The 16,808-nt window shown below is 34.5% G+C and overlaps 1 protein-coding gene across 4 annotated transcripts in view; it reads right to left on the bottom strand.

Moving 5' to 3' along the window:
- Positions 1-3,391, bottom strand: part of LOC149801318 (BLOC-1-related complex subunit 8-like) — a 31,968-nt gene extending 28,577 nt beyond the window's left edge. For 2 of the 4 annotated variants that reach the window (XM_089955357.1, XM_089955359.1), the window contains exon 1: positions 3,251-3,391. In XM_089955357.1, the coding sequence (XP_089811483.1) occupies positions 3,251-3,299 (49 nt within the window). In that variant the 5' untranslated portion in view covers positions 3,300-3,391. The other 2 variants (XM_089955360.1, XM_089955361.1) reach the window with 2 other exon arrangements.
- Between the last annotated feature and the right edge of the window lie 13,417 nt (positions 3,392-16,808).

The raw sequence follows: 16,808 nt of genomic DNA, 5'->3' as shown, positions 1-16,808 counted from the left end.
GAGAGAGCTTTGAGATGACTGTGGCACATGGATGAAAGGTACTTCTCCCACAAATTACTTTGTTACACTAAACGAGAAACTGGTCAGCATTATAAAGAGAGACAGACAATATTGCACTGAAAACCAATTAAATGGTGTGTGCGTCTACCATCCATATGAACCACAACTAGATGCTTCGGAGGTGTAAGTTGTGCATCAGGCATATAGCAGGCACAAGAACTCTCAAAATACAAGTGACATGTAACTTGGATAGGAAATGTGCCACACTCTATGACACTATCTAAGTCTGTCTCGATTATGGAGTGTGTCAGTGCATTTCCTGGGAGGACAATTCATGGAAATACATTAAAACCAGAAGTACACGAAGAATACATAAGAACTACACAACATGTAAAAGTTGTGACTGCAAGTATGGTAAAACAGGACTCTGCAAAAAAATGTGTACAGCAAAATAAACCAAGGAGATGTTTATGACGTTCCCAGAAATATCAAGGTTGTCCCAAACATAAAACACAGGCAAAAAAGACAAGAACAACAACCGACCAAAGATGTTTACAACAGAAATCTTGCCAACCACATTCTAAATGTAGAAAGTAAAGTGTATTCTCAGCACCCTTTCATCAGAGTTGTCTGACACGTTGATTCTGGTCCGTCCATCATGCTGTACATTGACGCACAGATACAGGATATGAAACGATTATGTTGTACGATGGAGGGAACAGTATTAGGTGTGGACAAAACATTTAATATTGGAGAAATGTATCTAACATCAACACTGTTAAAAAACGGAGTACTTTTATGAACCAATACCGGAGAGTCTCCTATTTTTTTTGTCCCCTCTTTTCTACATGGTAAATCTGACTTTGAAACTTACAATGTTTTCTTCTCAAAAAATGCCAGTCATTTCACAGATGAAGAGATAGAAAACATGACTGTCCGCTCTGATCATAAAACTGCAATTTGTAAAAGTTTACAGCGGTCATTACCTGGAGCAACACAGATTGTTTGTACACTTCACTTGAAGAAAAATGTCACTGACTATTTAAAAAATAGGGTCAGCCTCAATGTGCAAGATAGAAAATCAATTGTAAACACCCTTTTCGGTGACAAAGGAATTGCACAGGCCAATAAATCTGTTGTATTAGAAGCAAGAACAAAACATGTAACAGATGTCATTTCAGTACAAGCTTCAGGTTTCCAGCCATACTTTGAAAAACAAATGCTACTAATTCTGAAAGATCATGTTAACTTTCCTGCAAGGTAAAAAATGTGGATGCCCACTGGACAAATAATAATGCAGATTCTGCCAATAATATCATGAAGATTGGAACCAACTGGAAGCAAAGAATTATATCCAATCTGATAGACGTACTACCATTGATTGTCAGTTCCCAGTATAAAGACACCAAAAGATCATTGATTGGAAGAGGCAATTTCAAGCTGGCATCCAATTATATGCACCACAGAGTTTCCATTGACGTGTGGTGTCAAGAAACAGAAACTGAATGAGAAGCATTATTTAGAAAGGTTCTCAAACACAAGGGTACAAATAAGTCGACAGTAAAGGGTCGACAAATGGTAAAATCACTATACCAAAGACACCTTCAGGAGGGAAAAAACCTCACCAGAGAAAAAGGATGAGAGCTGAGCGGAATCAGACAAAAACAAAATAAAAAAGGTTAGCATTTATATATATATATATAGAGAGAGAGAGAGAGAGAGAGTTGTTCCATTTTTTTCAGAATTATTTTAATTAAAGCATATTATGAGCACTAATAAAACAATATAACAACCACATTTGTTTTTATATGTATTTAAGTTCGTACAATAAAAATTATAATATTTAATGTACATTACCATAATATCTTTTGCAATATTGTATTTTTGTCCCCATTACTGTCCATTACTCTTCATTACTGTATATTACTATGTTTAGGGAGACCCAAAATGGATCTCGAGAATGGCCATCATTTATATTTAAAAACTTCCGTTTAGCATGTAACGCGCAGACGATGATGGTGTTAGGGCCTCCCTGGTCACAGTCAGGTTAGAAACTATAAATCAATCAATGAATTGAGCAAGTAAGGTCTGTGCATTTCTGATCTAATTTATACTTTCCATTATTGAGATCAGCAGGTGGGTAGAAACAAATGGGGAGGTATAGTCTGACTAATATTTTTCAATCAGCCTGGCATCTGGGCCGAACTGTAGTCCTACAGTGTAAGACATAGCACGTGTTGGTTTTGTTTTAGTGCTATGTCTTACTATCCAAATAATGGCCTTCTATAGCAAGTTCCGATGTCGTTGACACTGGAACAAGTAGTCAAAGTTTCAGGAATATCTCACACATTTGGCAGCATATATCAAAACTCTTCCACTAATTTATGTGTAATTGATATACCTACTGTGCTGTCTTTACCCTGGCGGAATGAAAATATGACACTAGCAAATGGATGCATTTTGATGTTCAACTTGACATACATTTGAATTTGTTACAATGTGATGGTAGTCGAGGTATGCCGAAGTATATTTAAGTAGGTTCATGTGGCTGATATGTTTCTTGAATGAAACAAAACGTTGCTTTACAGTTCCAATAGGCATAATATATCTGTATTCGTTTTGTTAAAGAATATTTCAACTTAACCCGATTTCGGCATTCCCAGCTTTCACCTCTTTCCAGTCAACTGAAATGTAGGCCAACGAAACTTGAAAACAGGTCCATTTCTTCTGTGAGAATTTGAATTTATTAGAGAAAAGACACCAGAGTAAGTAAAGTCTGACTAAAACATTATGACTTACTTTGTAGAAAAGCGCCGTTATTTTAGTTGCTAGTTGTGCGAGTTATTCCACAAAATTTGACTTTCGTTACGATGTTAGTCGACATCAAAACACTACACAGCGATGTTAGTTAGGCAGTAAGACCCTGACGCCCAAAACATAAATATCAGCGTCAAGGTCTTACATGTAGGACTAGGCCGAACTGATCGTAATTTGGGCCGAATCAGCCAGCATTCGGAAATATGGTACGAGTCATAAGGAACCAGATCCATATTGTTGTATTAAATTTTAGAACAACAATTAATAAGATGAGCAAATGCGCCTACATGCATAATTTATGCAGAACTGGAAGACGACAATATACAGTACAACATCGAGTGGTGAAAGTAGAGACTCGTGTAAACAGCCTTTTAAAAAAGGCTGATGAAGCATTTGACACTTATCAAATGATCAAATAATCACTAATGCTAACCCTGCATATTCGTATACAACTGGGCTACATAGTTAAAACCATTTTCCATGAAGTCAGTTGATTGTTGATCACTACCAGTTTTCGTCAAATAAGACTAACTTAATGTTATCGAGTAGTTGAGGGCAGATAACTCGATTTCAGTTCGAGAAGGAGTAATATAGGGGCGCTCACCAGATAATATGTACTTTTGAAAGAGTGACGTATGTAAGGTGAATTAGTTAGCATTTAAAACATGCACAGTGGAGAGAATGTTGGCATACCTCTATGCTACATTAATGTAATGTGGATGATATTTCTTTTGGATATTGTACTTTTGGAAATTTTACATGATTTAAGCGCACTGCTAACGAAAGTGACTGCTCCCTTGTTTTAAAAAAATCAGCCTGAATTAGTCTAAAGTACACTATATATAGCAACTATTAAAATAGGGACAATGAATTTTCCAGACTAGACAATACCAGCTGCTGAAAGTGCAATGAATGAATTACCAAATATATAAAATGTAAAAAAAGTTATCGGCTCTTTTTTATACAATTTACCTCTGAAGTTCAGGAAGTGAAAATGACCAAGTAGAGCTAGCACATTTTTGAAAGATGCACATCTGAAGTAAGGCCAAGCTATATACTCTATAACCCATAGTACACCCATCAATCATACACCAAAATAAAGGGAATTAAAGGTTCTTTGCATTATACCTAAGATATACAAGGTCTTTTTTAAATAACCAGTATAACCAGTGAGGAAAGTCGGGGAAATTCTTTTTCTTTAAATGTAAAATACGAAACTGTAGAGCGCCACCATATGCACACAGGATGAACGGATGGTGTTTAACGGAACGGTTATAAGGTGCCGAATAATTTCCGGTAGACCGTAGTCAAATTTGATTTCGAGTTGGAATTCCATTACTATAAATCATAAGAAATATTAGCTATTTTCTCGACATATTTTTTTTAAAAACAATTTACTTCATCAATCAGACGTACTTAACAAGTATATACATATTTTGTTACAGTTATAACATCATGCTTCTTTGCTAAAACTGCAGACCCCTTCCCCAATTTATGATTTATATTATAATATAATGTGAGGAAGCAGCAGAGGGGGCGAACAGACCCAAGAATTCCGACCAAAAAAAAAAAAAAAAAAAAAAATAAACAAAAAAGTAAAATCATCTCGTAGAAAGGTCCAGATTTTTACAAATAAAACGTTTCCTGGGAGGTTTTTATTTTTGTTGAAACCAACCCCATCAATAAAACCTTAGTTCGAAAAGGTAGCTGAAAAATAAAGTACTCTACGTGTTTATTTACTTTTTGTTTAATTTCCACGGACGACTAACGTTGGTAGGCGCCCTCTCTGCTGCTATTAATTTTAAAAATCAGAAACGTTAAAAGATTTTATCAAGACCCACACGATATCTTGTTCTTGATTCATGTATATTTATTGTTATAAATCCATGCGGAGTAGCTTGCGCTCGTGAAAAGAAATTTCTGAATTTATTACAATCCATGTCACCACCACACCAAGTTTGATGAATATTTCGCAGCGTGTGTGTGTCTACACCATTAAACACAACTAAAATATTGCAGTTGTCTCTGATCACTTTCGGAATTTGTGTATATCGTTGAGTAACATAGATCACATCTGTATTTTTATGTCTACCGCGAGAAAATATTCTGGCTGGATTTGATTGTTTATCTAGCATTACATCGTCGTATACAACTAAATTATTAATAAATCCGTCTAAAACATCAACGGACAGTGCTTCATCAATATCGGTTATAAACTCTATAACATCATTACCTTCGTCCAGTAATCTTACGTTTTCACTGAAATCTTTAAGTACATCATAACATCGTTGATCATCAGCGGATGGTGCTACCAAATACAATTTATCCCATTTTAACTATCTCATTGTCAAATTAAGTAATAATTGCGCCTTACCCGATCCAGATGGTCCTATGATAATCATTCTGATGGAATTGGGTAGCGCAGGATGATGCTTAACAGGTTCTTGTTTTCTTGTCGCTGAGAAATCAATTATATCCATATATTTTATAACATGAATTTATATTGTTTACGCTGTAAAGTTAAAACTCCAACAACTAATTTAGCTACGGTTACGACAAAAAATAAAAAAATAGCGTATGGTGGAAAATGTTCTGTGTGCGGTAGAAATTTTTTTTCATTTTTACCTAATAAGCGCGGTGGTGATATTGCTAATTTGATGTCAAAGTTTCCATGTGCCCCATGGGCTAAATACTCAGGAGAGAAACATCTACCAGGATATAATTATTGCGGTCCTGGTACCAGACTTGATATCAGACTTGATAATCAAGATCAACCAAAACCAGGCGAGGAACCAATAAACGCTATTAATCGAGCTTGTCATGCTCATGATGTTGCGTATAAAAGTAAAAATCTACAAGATAGACATATTGCAGATGTGAAATTAATTCATGCGCTAGATTCTATAAAAAATAAAAATGTCAAAGAAAAATTAGCTAATTGGTTGGTAAGATCTGCGATGAAAGGTAAACTTGTATTAGGGGCTGGTAATATATAATGGAATTAATTTATTATTCACGAAGAGGATACTGGAGAGGCAGAGCAGCAATTGGTAAACTTGCTGATGCAGCAGCGGTTAAACATTCTACTGCTAAAGCGTGGTTATCCAAACAAGCAATATGGCAAATTTATCTACCACCACCGAAACGAATTCAATACGCATATTTCGATGTTAGTGTTCCTAATGAAGTTCATCAAGCAGATATTCTGTTTTTACCACATGATACTGTACGTAGAAAAACATACAAATACGCGCTAACCGTTGTTGATGTTGCAAGTAGGTATAAAGAGACAGAGCCGCTATCAACGAAAACATCATCTGAAGTAGCCGATGCGTTTGAACGAATTTATCAACGAGGTGGTCTGCGATGGCCACAATTATTACAAGGTGATCCTGGTAAGGAATTTCTTGGTCCAGTATCATCGTTGATGAAACAACATAATACCAAAATACGACGAGGGCATACTGCAATTCATCGTGATCAGGCAATTGTTGAGCGATTTAATCGAACACTTGCTGAGCGGTTATTTGGATATAAATACGCGAAGGAATTTATTCAAGATCAAAGATCTCGCGAATGGGTTGCAAGATTACCAAGCGTGATAGCTGCATTAAATAATGAGATTACACGAACAACCAACATGAAACCCATTAATGCAATTACAAAAAAAAAAAATATACCAACACAATGAAAAGATATTGAAATACAAAAAATATTGGGTGATGTTACAGTTAGATATTTATACGAGCCTGATGAACTTGAAGGTGGTAAAGCGAGAGCGACTGATCCTATCTGGAGTGTTACCACACACAAAATATCCACCGTGACAAGATCCTCAGGTAGACCTGCAATCTATAGATTAGATTCGGCTGCTCCTCAACGTGGATTTACACGTGAACAACTACAAATAATTCCCGAGGATACACAACTACCACCGCGATCACTTAATTAGCACCCAAGGCGCTGGCGCCTCTACGTCGATTACACTCGAGACAGGTCAACATCACATTTTCTCGTGTATGACCGCGACTATTATCTTTTCTGTCTACGGTAAATTGTCTTGAATCATTACTCGAATACCGCCATAACATTATACAATTACAACTTGCACAATGATTATTCTGCTGATGTTTTAACTCAATAATAAATTCAGCATCAAGATCAAAGTCGCGTTTATTTTTTTTATCAGATTGTTTGTATCCGATTAATTTTTTTCTTATTATATCATCATCGATGATGTTAAATTTATCAACGATTTCAGGAATTATAATTCTACGTAATTGAGATATTTTTCTAACCCTCGATACCGCTAAACAAACTAAATTTGACCACTCGATGCGATCGTCTACAATCCAAACTTGTGTATCAGAAATAGTTAATCCCTGAGACGAGTGGATCGTCATAGCGTATCCCAATACCCATGGAGATTTGTCAGCGTGTAATGCATCTTCGACCACACTGATATCAACGGCGACAATATCATTTAATACGAGATTCTGTTTTTCAGTCTGTCCTGGAATATCAACATTAATATTCTGTTTTCGTGTATCTGATGGTCTATAACACAACGGTACGGGTTATTCTGAGTATTTTTCTTTATGTAGTTGAAATAACTGCTGCTGTAAAGCGTCTCTGATTATTTTTCTGCCTGCTACTATCAAATCGTTGGGTCTCTATAAATTTAAAAAATCACTCATTGAGGTCTCTGAGATTACTCCGCGTATTATTTCACACTGAATTTTGTTTCATTGTAATCTGATTAATTTTTTAAACTCTTTTAAATTTGCATCGAGAGCTCTATGATCATCATCTATTTCTTCGTAATAATCAACGAAATTTTTTAACCAATCATGTGGAGATGGTCCAACAAAAGGCTGCGGTTGACCATGATCGCCACACATTATTATAGCGGTATTTTTCGTCAACAACCAATCAAGAAACGTTTTCAATGTATCCAATGACACCGTACATATCTCGTCCCAAATAATTATTTTAGGTATATATTTTTCTCCCATTCGTTCAGGAGTCCATGTATCCCAGCGCCACCGAAAGAAACAATGATACGTGCACGATTGTACTTGCCGTTGTTTCATCTCGCGTGCAAGTCTATGTGTGGGTGTCAGCACGATCATATCTGAATTTCTAAAAACATTAATTGCTCGAGTCGTTTTGCCGCATCCACCAGGTCCATTGAGATATACTGTCTTATATCTAGTTATTGGATCACTCACTGACGGCGCTTTCGATATTTCTGATATTGTATTACCCTTACGATAAAAATCTCTCATTGGAACATCTGCTGATTCTGTATAATTGTGTAATATTTCCTTTTTTATTCTCCACGAACCCCATCATTCATCATTACTTGTAAATTTCATAACAGATTCTAAATATTTACTCGAAATATAAACGAATCTGTTGCGACTCTGACTGCGGTCTCAGGAAATCTATTAATCATCGATAATAAATTTATAGAAACATAAGCCAACATAGAAGATCTTAGATGAGTATACTGTGGGGAGACATCATTTATGTAACTAAAGATCGTACCCAATTTTGTTCCGTCGGATAAATAAACACCTTCTCGATTTAGAAATATATTTCTCGCTGTTGAATCAGCGATTATAAAATCGTACTCGGCATCATCTAAAATTAATCGTACGTGATGTCTTTTATGATCATATGCACCACCCTGAGTAAATTTACCTATAATTTTTCTACCTAGATCTTTTGCGGTTTTGAGTTTAATCTCGAGAATTTTAGGAGCTTCTTTGATAATATTATCTTCGAAAACATCAGGACATTTTTCCTTAAATTCCTTAATAACTTCATCGAGACTGATAGAATATGGCATGGGCAACCAAACTTCGGTCTGTGCATGATATGATATAATTGCCTCACTAACCACCAACGATGTCAGTATCGCATAATCTAGCATATATCGTAATAAAACTATAGGCGCTCAACGTTTTTCACAAAAATGTCTGCCAAACCAAACATAACAAATCTTGTGAAGATTTTCGTTAAACTCGAATGATTCAACACAAGCGAATCCAGTCAGATCAAAATCAGGTAATGGTCCATTAATTGCCACTCGCGTCATCTCGTTTGTAGGGTGACCAAATCTTTTAAAGTACACAGAACAATCTCCGTATCCTAGAAAGCTTCCTGGATAACATGCAACCATATCAACCGAAATAACATCATTGTAATTATACTTGGTATTCCATAATCCGCCGTGTCCGTATTCGACGCAACTTGCGCGTACGTCCTCGAGTAAATCAAATCGTGCTGGTTTCCATAAATTTTTTTCTCTAGCAAAATGAGCCGCAACAGATGGAACGGTAAAACAATTAGTTAGTATTTTGTCAGTACTTTCCGTGGAGTGTTTGAACTCTAAAAACTTCTCCGCGAGATTTTTCATCTCGTCGTGGAGATATTCTGTTCGATATATTTCACCATTTGGTCTGACAAACTGATCAAATCCACCTTCCTCATTACTTTTAAATAACCATACTGCTACAGGATCATTTTTACTTATTTCGTTAATAAAATCAAACATACTCATATCTGAGGGGTAAAATCTAACAGTTCGATCACTTGGAAATATTATTACTGCGCTAGTCCATGCATGCGCGTTATGATCAATACTATTTATTGTAGCTCCTTTCGATTTATATTTCAATTCGTACAGTACTTCTCCCGTTATTGTCGCTACGGTTATTGGAAATTTTAATATTTTTCCTAATTCAGCAACATCTTTTATTGTAGCACCGGTATCCTTAACTGAATCAGCCCACGAGTTTATTTTTTCACGTCTTAAATCAGTTAATCCATTTCCACGCATCGCGTTTGTAAAGTGTTCTATCACTCTTTCGGCTACACAATTTAACATTGAAAATTTCATTGGTGCCAGTTTATCAACGTTGGGTTTTTTATTTATCTCATAGATTCCATAAATAACTGCTGTTACGGGGTACGCTCGCTCATAATACGGTTTGTCAATACCCGTCAATAGACCCGGTCTGGAATATTTACTTAATATGGCAATTTTATTATTACCAAGGACAGGATCATATTTGTCACGGATAATCCAACTACCTGTTTCTGTTAATAAAATAAATTTTACTCTGAAGAAATATTTTTGATTGTCCTCGTACTCAGCGATGTAGTTAATGATAGTTGCCGCTCGCTTGTCATTCACTGTGGCGTCCTTGACAGTATTGCGAATAATCTTGAACGTTGACCATACATGAGATGCACCATCTGTGTAAAATTCTTTTTTGGCGTCATGAATCTTACTGATCAAACTTTTATTTTTCGGATCAACCAGATCTCGTACTGGTAAATCAGAAGATAATCTGTCGAGGTTGAATTTATATTTAGAAGGCCTAGTTTGGGATAATCTCTCAAACTCGTTCATATAATTAAAACAAATATTTAAATAAAAAATATTATATATACAATGTCTCAGTGCAGATGGTTGATGATCGGTTCAGTAAATCGATGTAATAAATCCTGCAGAAAGGAATTTTGTTGGATGCACTTACAAAGTATACGACGAGGAAGTCTAGGACCAATACCATGTCTGCGGTGTGATATTGGGGTGCGAGGAAAACGGAATTATGTGGAAAGTGCGGTGGAAAACGGTTCAGAGAACTTAAAAGATATTATGATAAAAAAATAATAATAGTGAAAACGCCATAAAATCCGTGGAGGATTATATATCAATATTTCAGACAAACAATGATTTAAACAAATAATATTCTTGTATAAATGGAGCAAAATATATTTGTCCCACATCCTGTCATTAAGAATTACGAATCAGATCGTAATGGCATGATTAGAAATTGCATGTTGAAGAGACCGGTTGGTACTGTTGATAATACTGGCTATCTTAGATTTACTGTTGGGAAGAAAAGATATCTTTGTCATCGATTTACGTACGAGTGTTTCTTCGGAGTGATCAAAGATGATCTTGTTATTGATCATGCTGACGGGAATCCTCAAAATAACTCCCTATCCAATTTACAAGCTATCTCATAGAGTGAGAATAGTATGCATGGTAATACTGGAAGATATAAGACAGTTTCTAGAAGGGTGATCAAGGCTGCAAACACAGAAACTGGCGAAGAAATTATATTTCGTTCGATACGTTCTGCTGCGAAATACTTTAATATTCACCCATATTCAGTACAAAAAGTAGCAGAAAATATATATAAAACTTCTTTCTCAAAAAAATATAAACAGAAAATTACCTTCCGATATCAATAATTATCATCACTACCTTAAATTATATTATTATTTGAGGAGACCCAGTACTGTATAATCGTATACTACTGAATTTTTGATTATACAAAAGGGAGATTACTTTGTAATATATAGTTTTCTTCGTAGATTTCTGATTTTTTATGATCGTAATTAGTCAGTTTGACTAATTACGTCGTAATTAATTACTCGCAGAAGTATATTTATGGTTTTTAAATATATAAACGTATTTTCCCATCATACAACATAGCGGATCCATTACGAGAAATCAGGGCAATTTTACAACCGCTGTTATTGATCCGCAGGTAGCTGTATATGCTCCATTTACAATCAGTTTAGAAACCGTTGTTATGGTGCACAGGTGTATTTCACAATCCGTTATTGATTTCGCAGGTTTGTATTTGCAGTCTGTTACGAAAAACGCTGTTATAATACAGATATATTCAGAAACCGTTATTTTAAAGCAGAAACAGTTATTTAAATGTAGAAAGTATTATTATTCAGAAACCGTTGTTTTAGTGCAAATATATTTGAAATTAGTTCCTTTTCAGCTATATATTAACTTCCGAAACATATGTTTGTAACATGTTTCGATGGCTCAATCGGTATCGTTTTGGACTGTGACGCTCGCGGTCCAGGATCGAATCCCCATGGCTGACAACTGGTCGGTGGTGTACGCATAATTGCGATTTTTATAATAATTGGGGAACCGCAAAACCCCCGCTCAGCAAAACTCAACCACCATATCGACCGGTGGTTGATACATATTTTCGTATCACCCACGGGATTGATTATTGTGGGTGGGGTTTTGCTGAGCGTATATGTTTGTATTGTCCTTTATTCATTTCATAATATATGTTGTGCCGCCCTTGAAACATCCCGACGAACTCGCTAAACACTCGATAGGGGTTCGATAGGGATAATTTTTTTTATTTTAAAGATTTATATATTATATAATGAACCATGAAAATATCAAAGACATTTTTTCTACTATCAAAAAACTAGAAGAAAACGGAATTAATATATCTGATGAACTAAATCCTGAAAAAATAATATCTGATTTTGAAACGTTAGAAGAACTTAAGAATGAAAATAAGTATGTTCTATCATCTCAATATAAGTTCATAAAGCGGATTCAGGCAGCTATGTTTCAGTCACTAGCTATGGTGAACGATGATCAAGTAAATGAATTTATTCCTCTTTCTGTCGCAGTAGAAAAGGTCAGATCGGGATTATCCAGCGAGTACGAAACGAAAACAACAATCAGTACCCGCATAAGATACTTACGAAAAATTATGTCAGCAGGTAACGACCAAAGCAACCCTGTCTGAATTATTCTATATTTATTTTGAAATATTTTATTTATTCTGAAATATTTTATTTTATTCTGAGATTATATTTATTCTGAAATATTTCATTTATTCTGAAATATTTTATTTTATTCTGAGATTATATTTATTCTGAAATATTATTTTTTTTCTGAAATATTTTATTTTTTCTGAAATATTTTATTTTTTCTGAAATTGATGGGCTAGCTGGTACTCAGAATCATGCAAATTCATAATTTTGATGGGTTAGTTGGTACTCAGATTTATTATTTATTCTGAATTATTATTATTTTTTCTGAATTATTATTATTTATTCTGAATTATTATTATTTTTTCTGAATTATTATTATTTATTCTGAATTATTATTATTTTTTCTGAATTATTATTTATTTATTCTGAAAATGATGGGTTAGAATCATACAAACCAATCAAATTCGGACTAGTTGGTACTCAGATTTATGTAAAATGATCAAATTTATGACTCTGATGGGTTAGTTGGTACTCAGATTTATTATTATTTATTCTGAATATTTTATTTTATTTTCTGAATTGTCTATTAGATCGTCGGGTAAAGTTGCTTGATTCTCTAATTGATTTTAATTGAATAAAATATCAAAACCAGTAAAAATTACAAAAATCAGTAAAATTAGCTCAAATATCAGTAAAATTAGCTCAAAAAATATGTAATTTTTTTTACTGATTTACTGGTTTTTACTGGTTTTGATATTTTATTCAATTAAAATCAATTAGAGAATCAGGCTACTTTACCCGACTATCTAATAGACAAAATCACCCAAGATGGGTAAAATACCCCTCAAAAACACGAAATTTGTTGATTTTTCACTGAAATTTAGAAAAAAATAAAATATTTCTGATAAAATAAAATAAAATATTTCTGATAAAATAAAATATTTCTGATAAAATAAAATAAAATAAATAAAATATTTCTGATAAAATAAAATATTTCTGATAAAAATAAAATAAAATAAAATATTTCTGATAAAATAAAATAAAATAAAATATTTCTGATAAAATAAAATAAAATAAAATATTTCTGATAAAATAAAATATTTCTGATAAAATAAAATAAAATAAAATAAAATAAAATAAAATAAAATAAAATATTTCTGATAAAATAAAATAAAATAAAATATTTCTGATAAAATAAAATAAAATAAAATATTTCTGATCCACCCCTTATTTCATTTATTCTGGAATATTATTTTTTTAAGTTGATCGTCTTTAATACAGGAGTGTGCATAATTTAGAATCTGATCTCTGCTGCAAATGATCTCGATAATATGTTTTTGACGGAGCTCATCTAACTGTTCTTGTGTTAATAAGAAATCCTCGCTTCCGTATTCATCAATAACTAAGTTAACGTTAAATTCTTCTGTGTTTTGTGAAAACGTTGTTCTGATGGCGTTTTCAAGTACTTCTTTGTCATGTATTAAAACCATCACGTGCTGGTACATTATATAATATTTACTGTATCTTTAAAATCAAAGATTTCATTTCACATACAGATTTATCACAAGCTCTTCTCCATGTATGTCAATTAAGCGATTAAGGTGGTCTGTGAGCTTAAAATTTATTCGTGTTAACATATTATTGTGACACCGCAAATACACAGGATTAGTTGGTTCTTGCACGATTAAACTTCCAGGGGAAACTTGTGGTGTAAATGTATATAAAATATATCCCTGTTGAGCCTGATTTGATTTTCCGAGATCTATTTGATAGCTACCATCGACTACGTCACAAACCAGATTGACCACGATCGTGCTGGTTATATTAACGATTCCCGGTGATACGTGTCTGCCGCCGCCATGTGGATCATTATTATATCTTAAAACAGTTGGAGGTGGTGCTAGTTTTCTCCATGCATCGAGTATTTTAGGAAAGTTCTCACCAATGACATCAATGACAGATTATTTTAGTTCATTCGCGTTATATCCGGAGAATTTAAAATTTGGTAGATCAGCTTCCTTTATTTTATACTTGTCGAAAAAAAAACTTTTTGTCATGGTTGTCTGCTTTAGTATTAATTACTGTATTAATTAATCTCTGGTTAAGATATTCCATGTCGGATACAAGTTGATTTAATATTTCCATACGCGTAATGATTTCTTTGCGTGAGCTTGTTATATCAAAAAGATGTTCTTGAAAGTACTGTTGCAATTGCTCTAGTTGTTGTTTATGATGTTTATTAATTTCTGTAAATATTTTAGTAAGTTCAATTGTGTTAATAATAACTAGGGCAGTTGTTCCGAATTCTGTTTTTTCAGACGAAAATGACCAATAAAATATATCTTTATCAGAGTAAAAAAACTTATCACCAGCCTTTGATTTTTTTGCATTAATTAACGTTTTTTTATGCACTGTATTAATTTCGTGATATGATTGTACATCTGTGATATAATCAGATTTTTTCGGTTCTGGTGGTCCTTCATACACCGGGGGAACATCCGGCCAACCTAGTACGGATCTTATCGTGGACTGATCAATATCAACGGCATAATCGGGAGAATGTATCTCAACCGTCGAAGATAGCGTCGGTTCATGAACGTTAATTGATATTTTTGCTTCTTTTCCGGTTATTGATTTTATTCTACGTTGAAATTCCTCATTGATTTGTTCGATCTCATAACTACCAGTGGGTATTCCAACATCTATCCAGTCAGGAGTACCATCTGGTTTGTTCTTGTTAGCAAATACAAGCGAATTATTTGCTGGTGTACCATTAAATGATTTTGATCTGATATTTGGCCAGCTGTAATATACCCGTAATTGCGCTAGTGCTATTTCCTTCACTGGAATTGCAGTAGGAAAGTTAATACTAAATTCAGGATTAGTTGAACTTACCGAGATCATCGTTATCTTTGGCGGAGTTGTATTAGTCACGATCTGCTGGAGTAATTCTGTCATTATTAGTACTTGTATCTTTAATACCGATACCTTCGTCGTATATTTTAGTCATCATTGAAAACTCGAAATCAGATATAATTCCATCACTGAGACTCGCTGATAACAACGAGGATAATTTCGAGTATGCTACTGTCGCTGTGTGTAATTTTATTGTGTAATCGGATAATTTTTCGTTCGTGCAAGTACATATTTTTTTGCGATGATATTAAGCACACCTGCAATAGTTGTTGCTGCTGAAATACAAATAGTTACGGCTACTGGTGCCATCATTGTCACCGCTGATAAAATAACACCGGTTCCAGCAACAACAGCAGATACTGAATAAACAATCATATCAACGATAACTAATCGTCGTCGATATTTCTTTACTTTTACTGTATACTGTTCGACTCGATCTTTCAACGCTGCCTGCCATTCACGCGCTTGATTATACCTGTATTGTGCACCGTCCATATATTTTTATGCAGTAACCAATTGAGGTGTTTCGGCTACAAATTCCAAACACCACCGGTAAGATGTTGCAGTTAATTTCTTACCAGCTGCTTCCAAAATAAAAATTTCTTCGGTTCCGCTATTTAATATAACAGATACAACCCCGGAAAACTTATCCGTTGAATGACGCCATGGATACGTTGTAAATATTTCAAATTTTCAGCACTAAACACAGATAGCCTGTACACGCCAGTGACTGTTGCGGTATATTTGATAGTTTTATTTTGCTGCGACCATGTTGCAAATCCCGATGATACTGTGTATACGATGTTTGTGATATGTCCGGGAGTTATTCCAGCTGGAATTTTAATCAAATTGGTTTTATTAACGATCTCAGGAATCCCCGCTACGATGTCTTGCTGTGTTTGTTTGATCGTGTCTAGGTTAGTTTTGATATCTGCGAGTTTTATGTCAATGGTGTGCTGAGTGCCAGAGAATTCTTCTGCGGTTTTTTGATAGTTTCTACGAAATCTTGCAAAAGCACCCACGTGAACGTCATACTCGGCCCGCAGCTTGGATAATTTACCATCTACGTTGTCGACGTATTTTTTTGTTGCTGCGTCTTCGTCGGATGTTGGATCTCTTTAAGCTACTATTTTATTTCCGTTCATGCTGAGTTCACCCGTCATTGTGTCGCCGGTGTTTCTCACACGATTAGCAACGCTTCTTGCAATTTCATTTCTGATGGTTGCAAACGACATACTTGAATCTCTGATTTTGCCGCTGTCAGTAAACACGGGAATATTATCCGTAACTGCACCGAGTACTCGTCGAACTATATCATTCCATCTGATATTGCTCGTTTTTAGTTTACCATATCGATCTTGAAAAATAACGACCTCATCTGGATCAACTCCAGCAAGATTCATAATATCAGCAAGTTCATCTTTAGTTGCGTACTTTGACAGATCAACATCGCCGGATTTTTTCTCAACGCTTGAGGATCTTCTTCCGTAAATATCAACCATTATAAT

Source organism: Sinohyriopsis cumingii, chromosome 4, assembly GCF_028554795.1.
Source record: "Sinohyriopsis cumingii isolate HCF-2022 chromosome 4, ASM2855479v2, whole genome shotgun sequence".
Taxonomy (NCBI): Eukaryota; Metazoa; Mollusca; class Bivalvia; order Unionida; family Unionidae; genus Sinohyriopsis; species Sinohyriopsis cumingii.
Note: the sequence above shows the minus strand (reverse complement) of the source record. Positions and strands in the feature narration are given on the sequence as shown.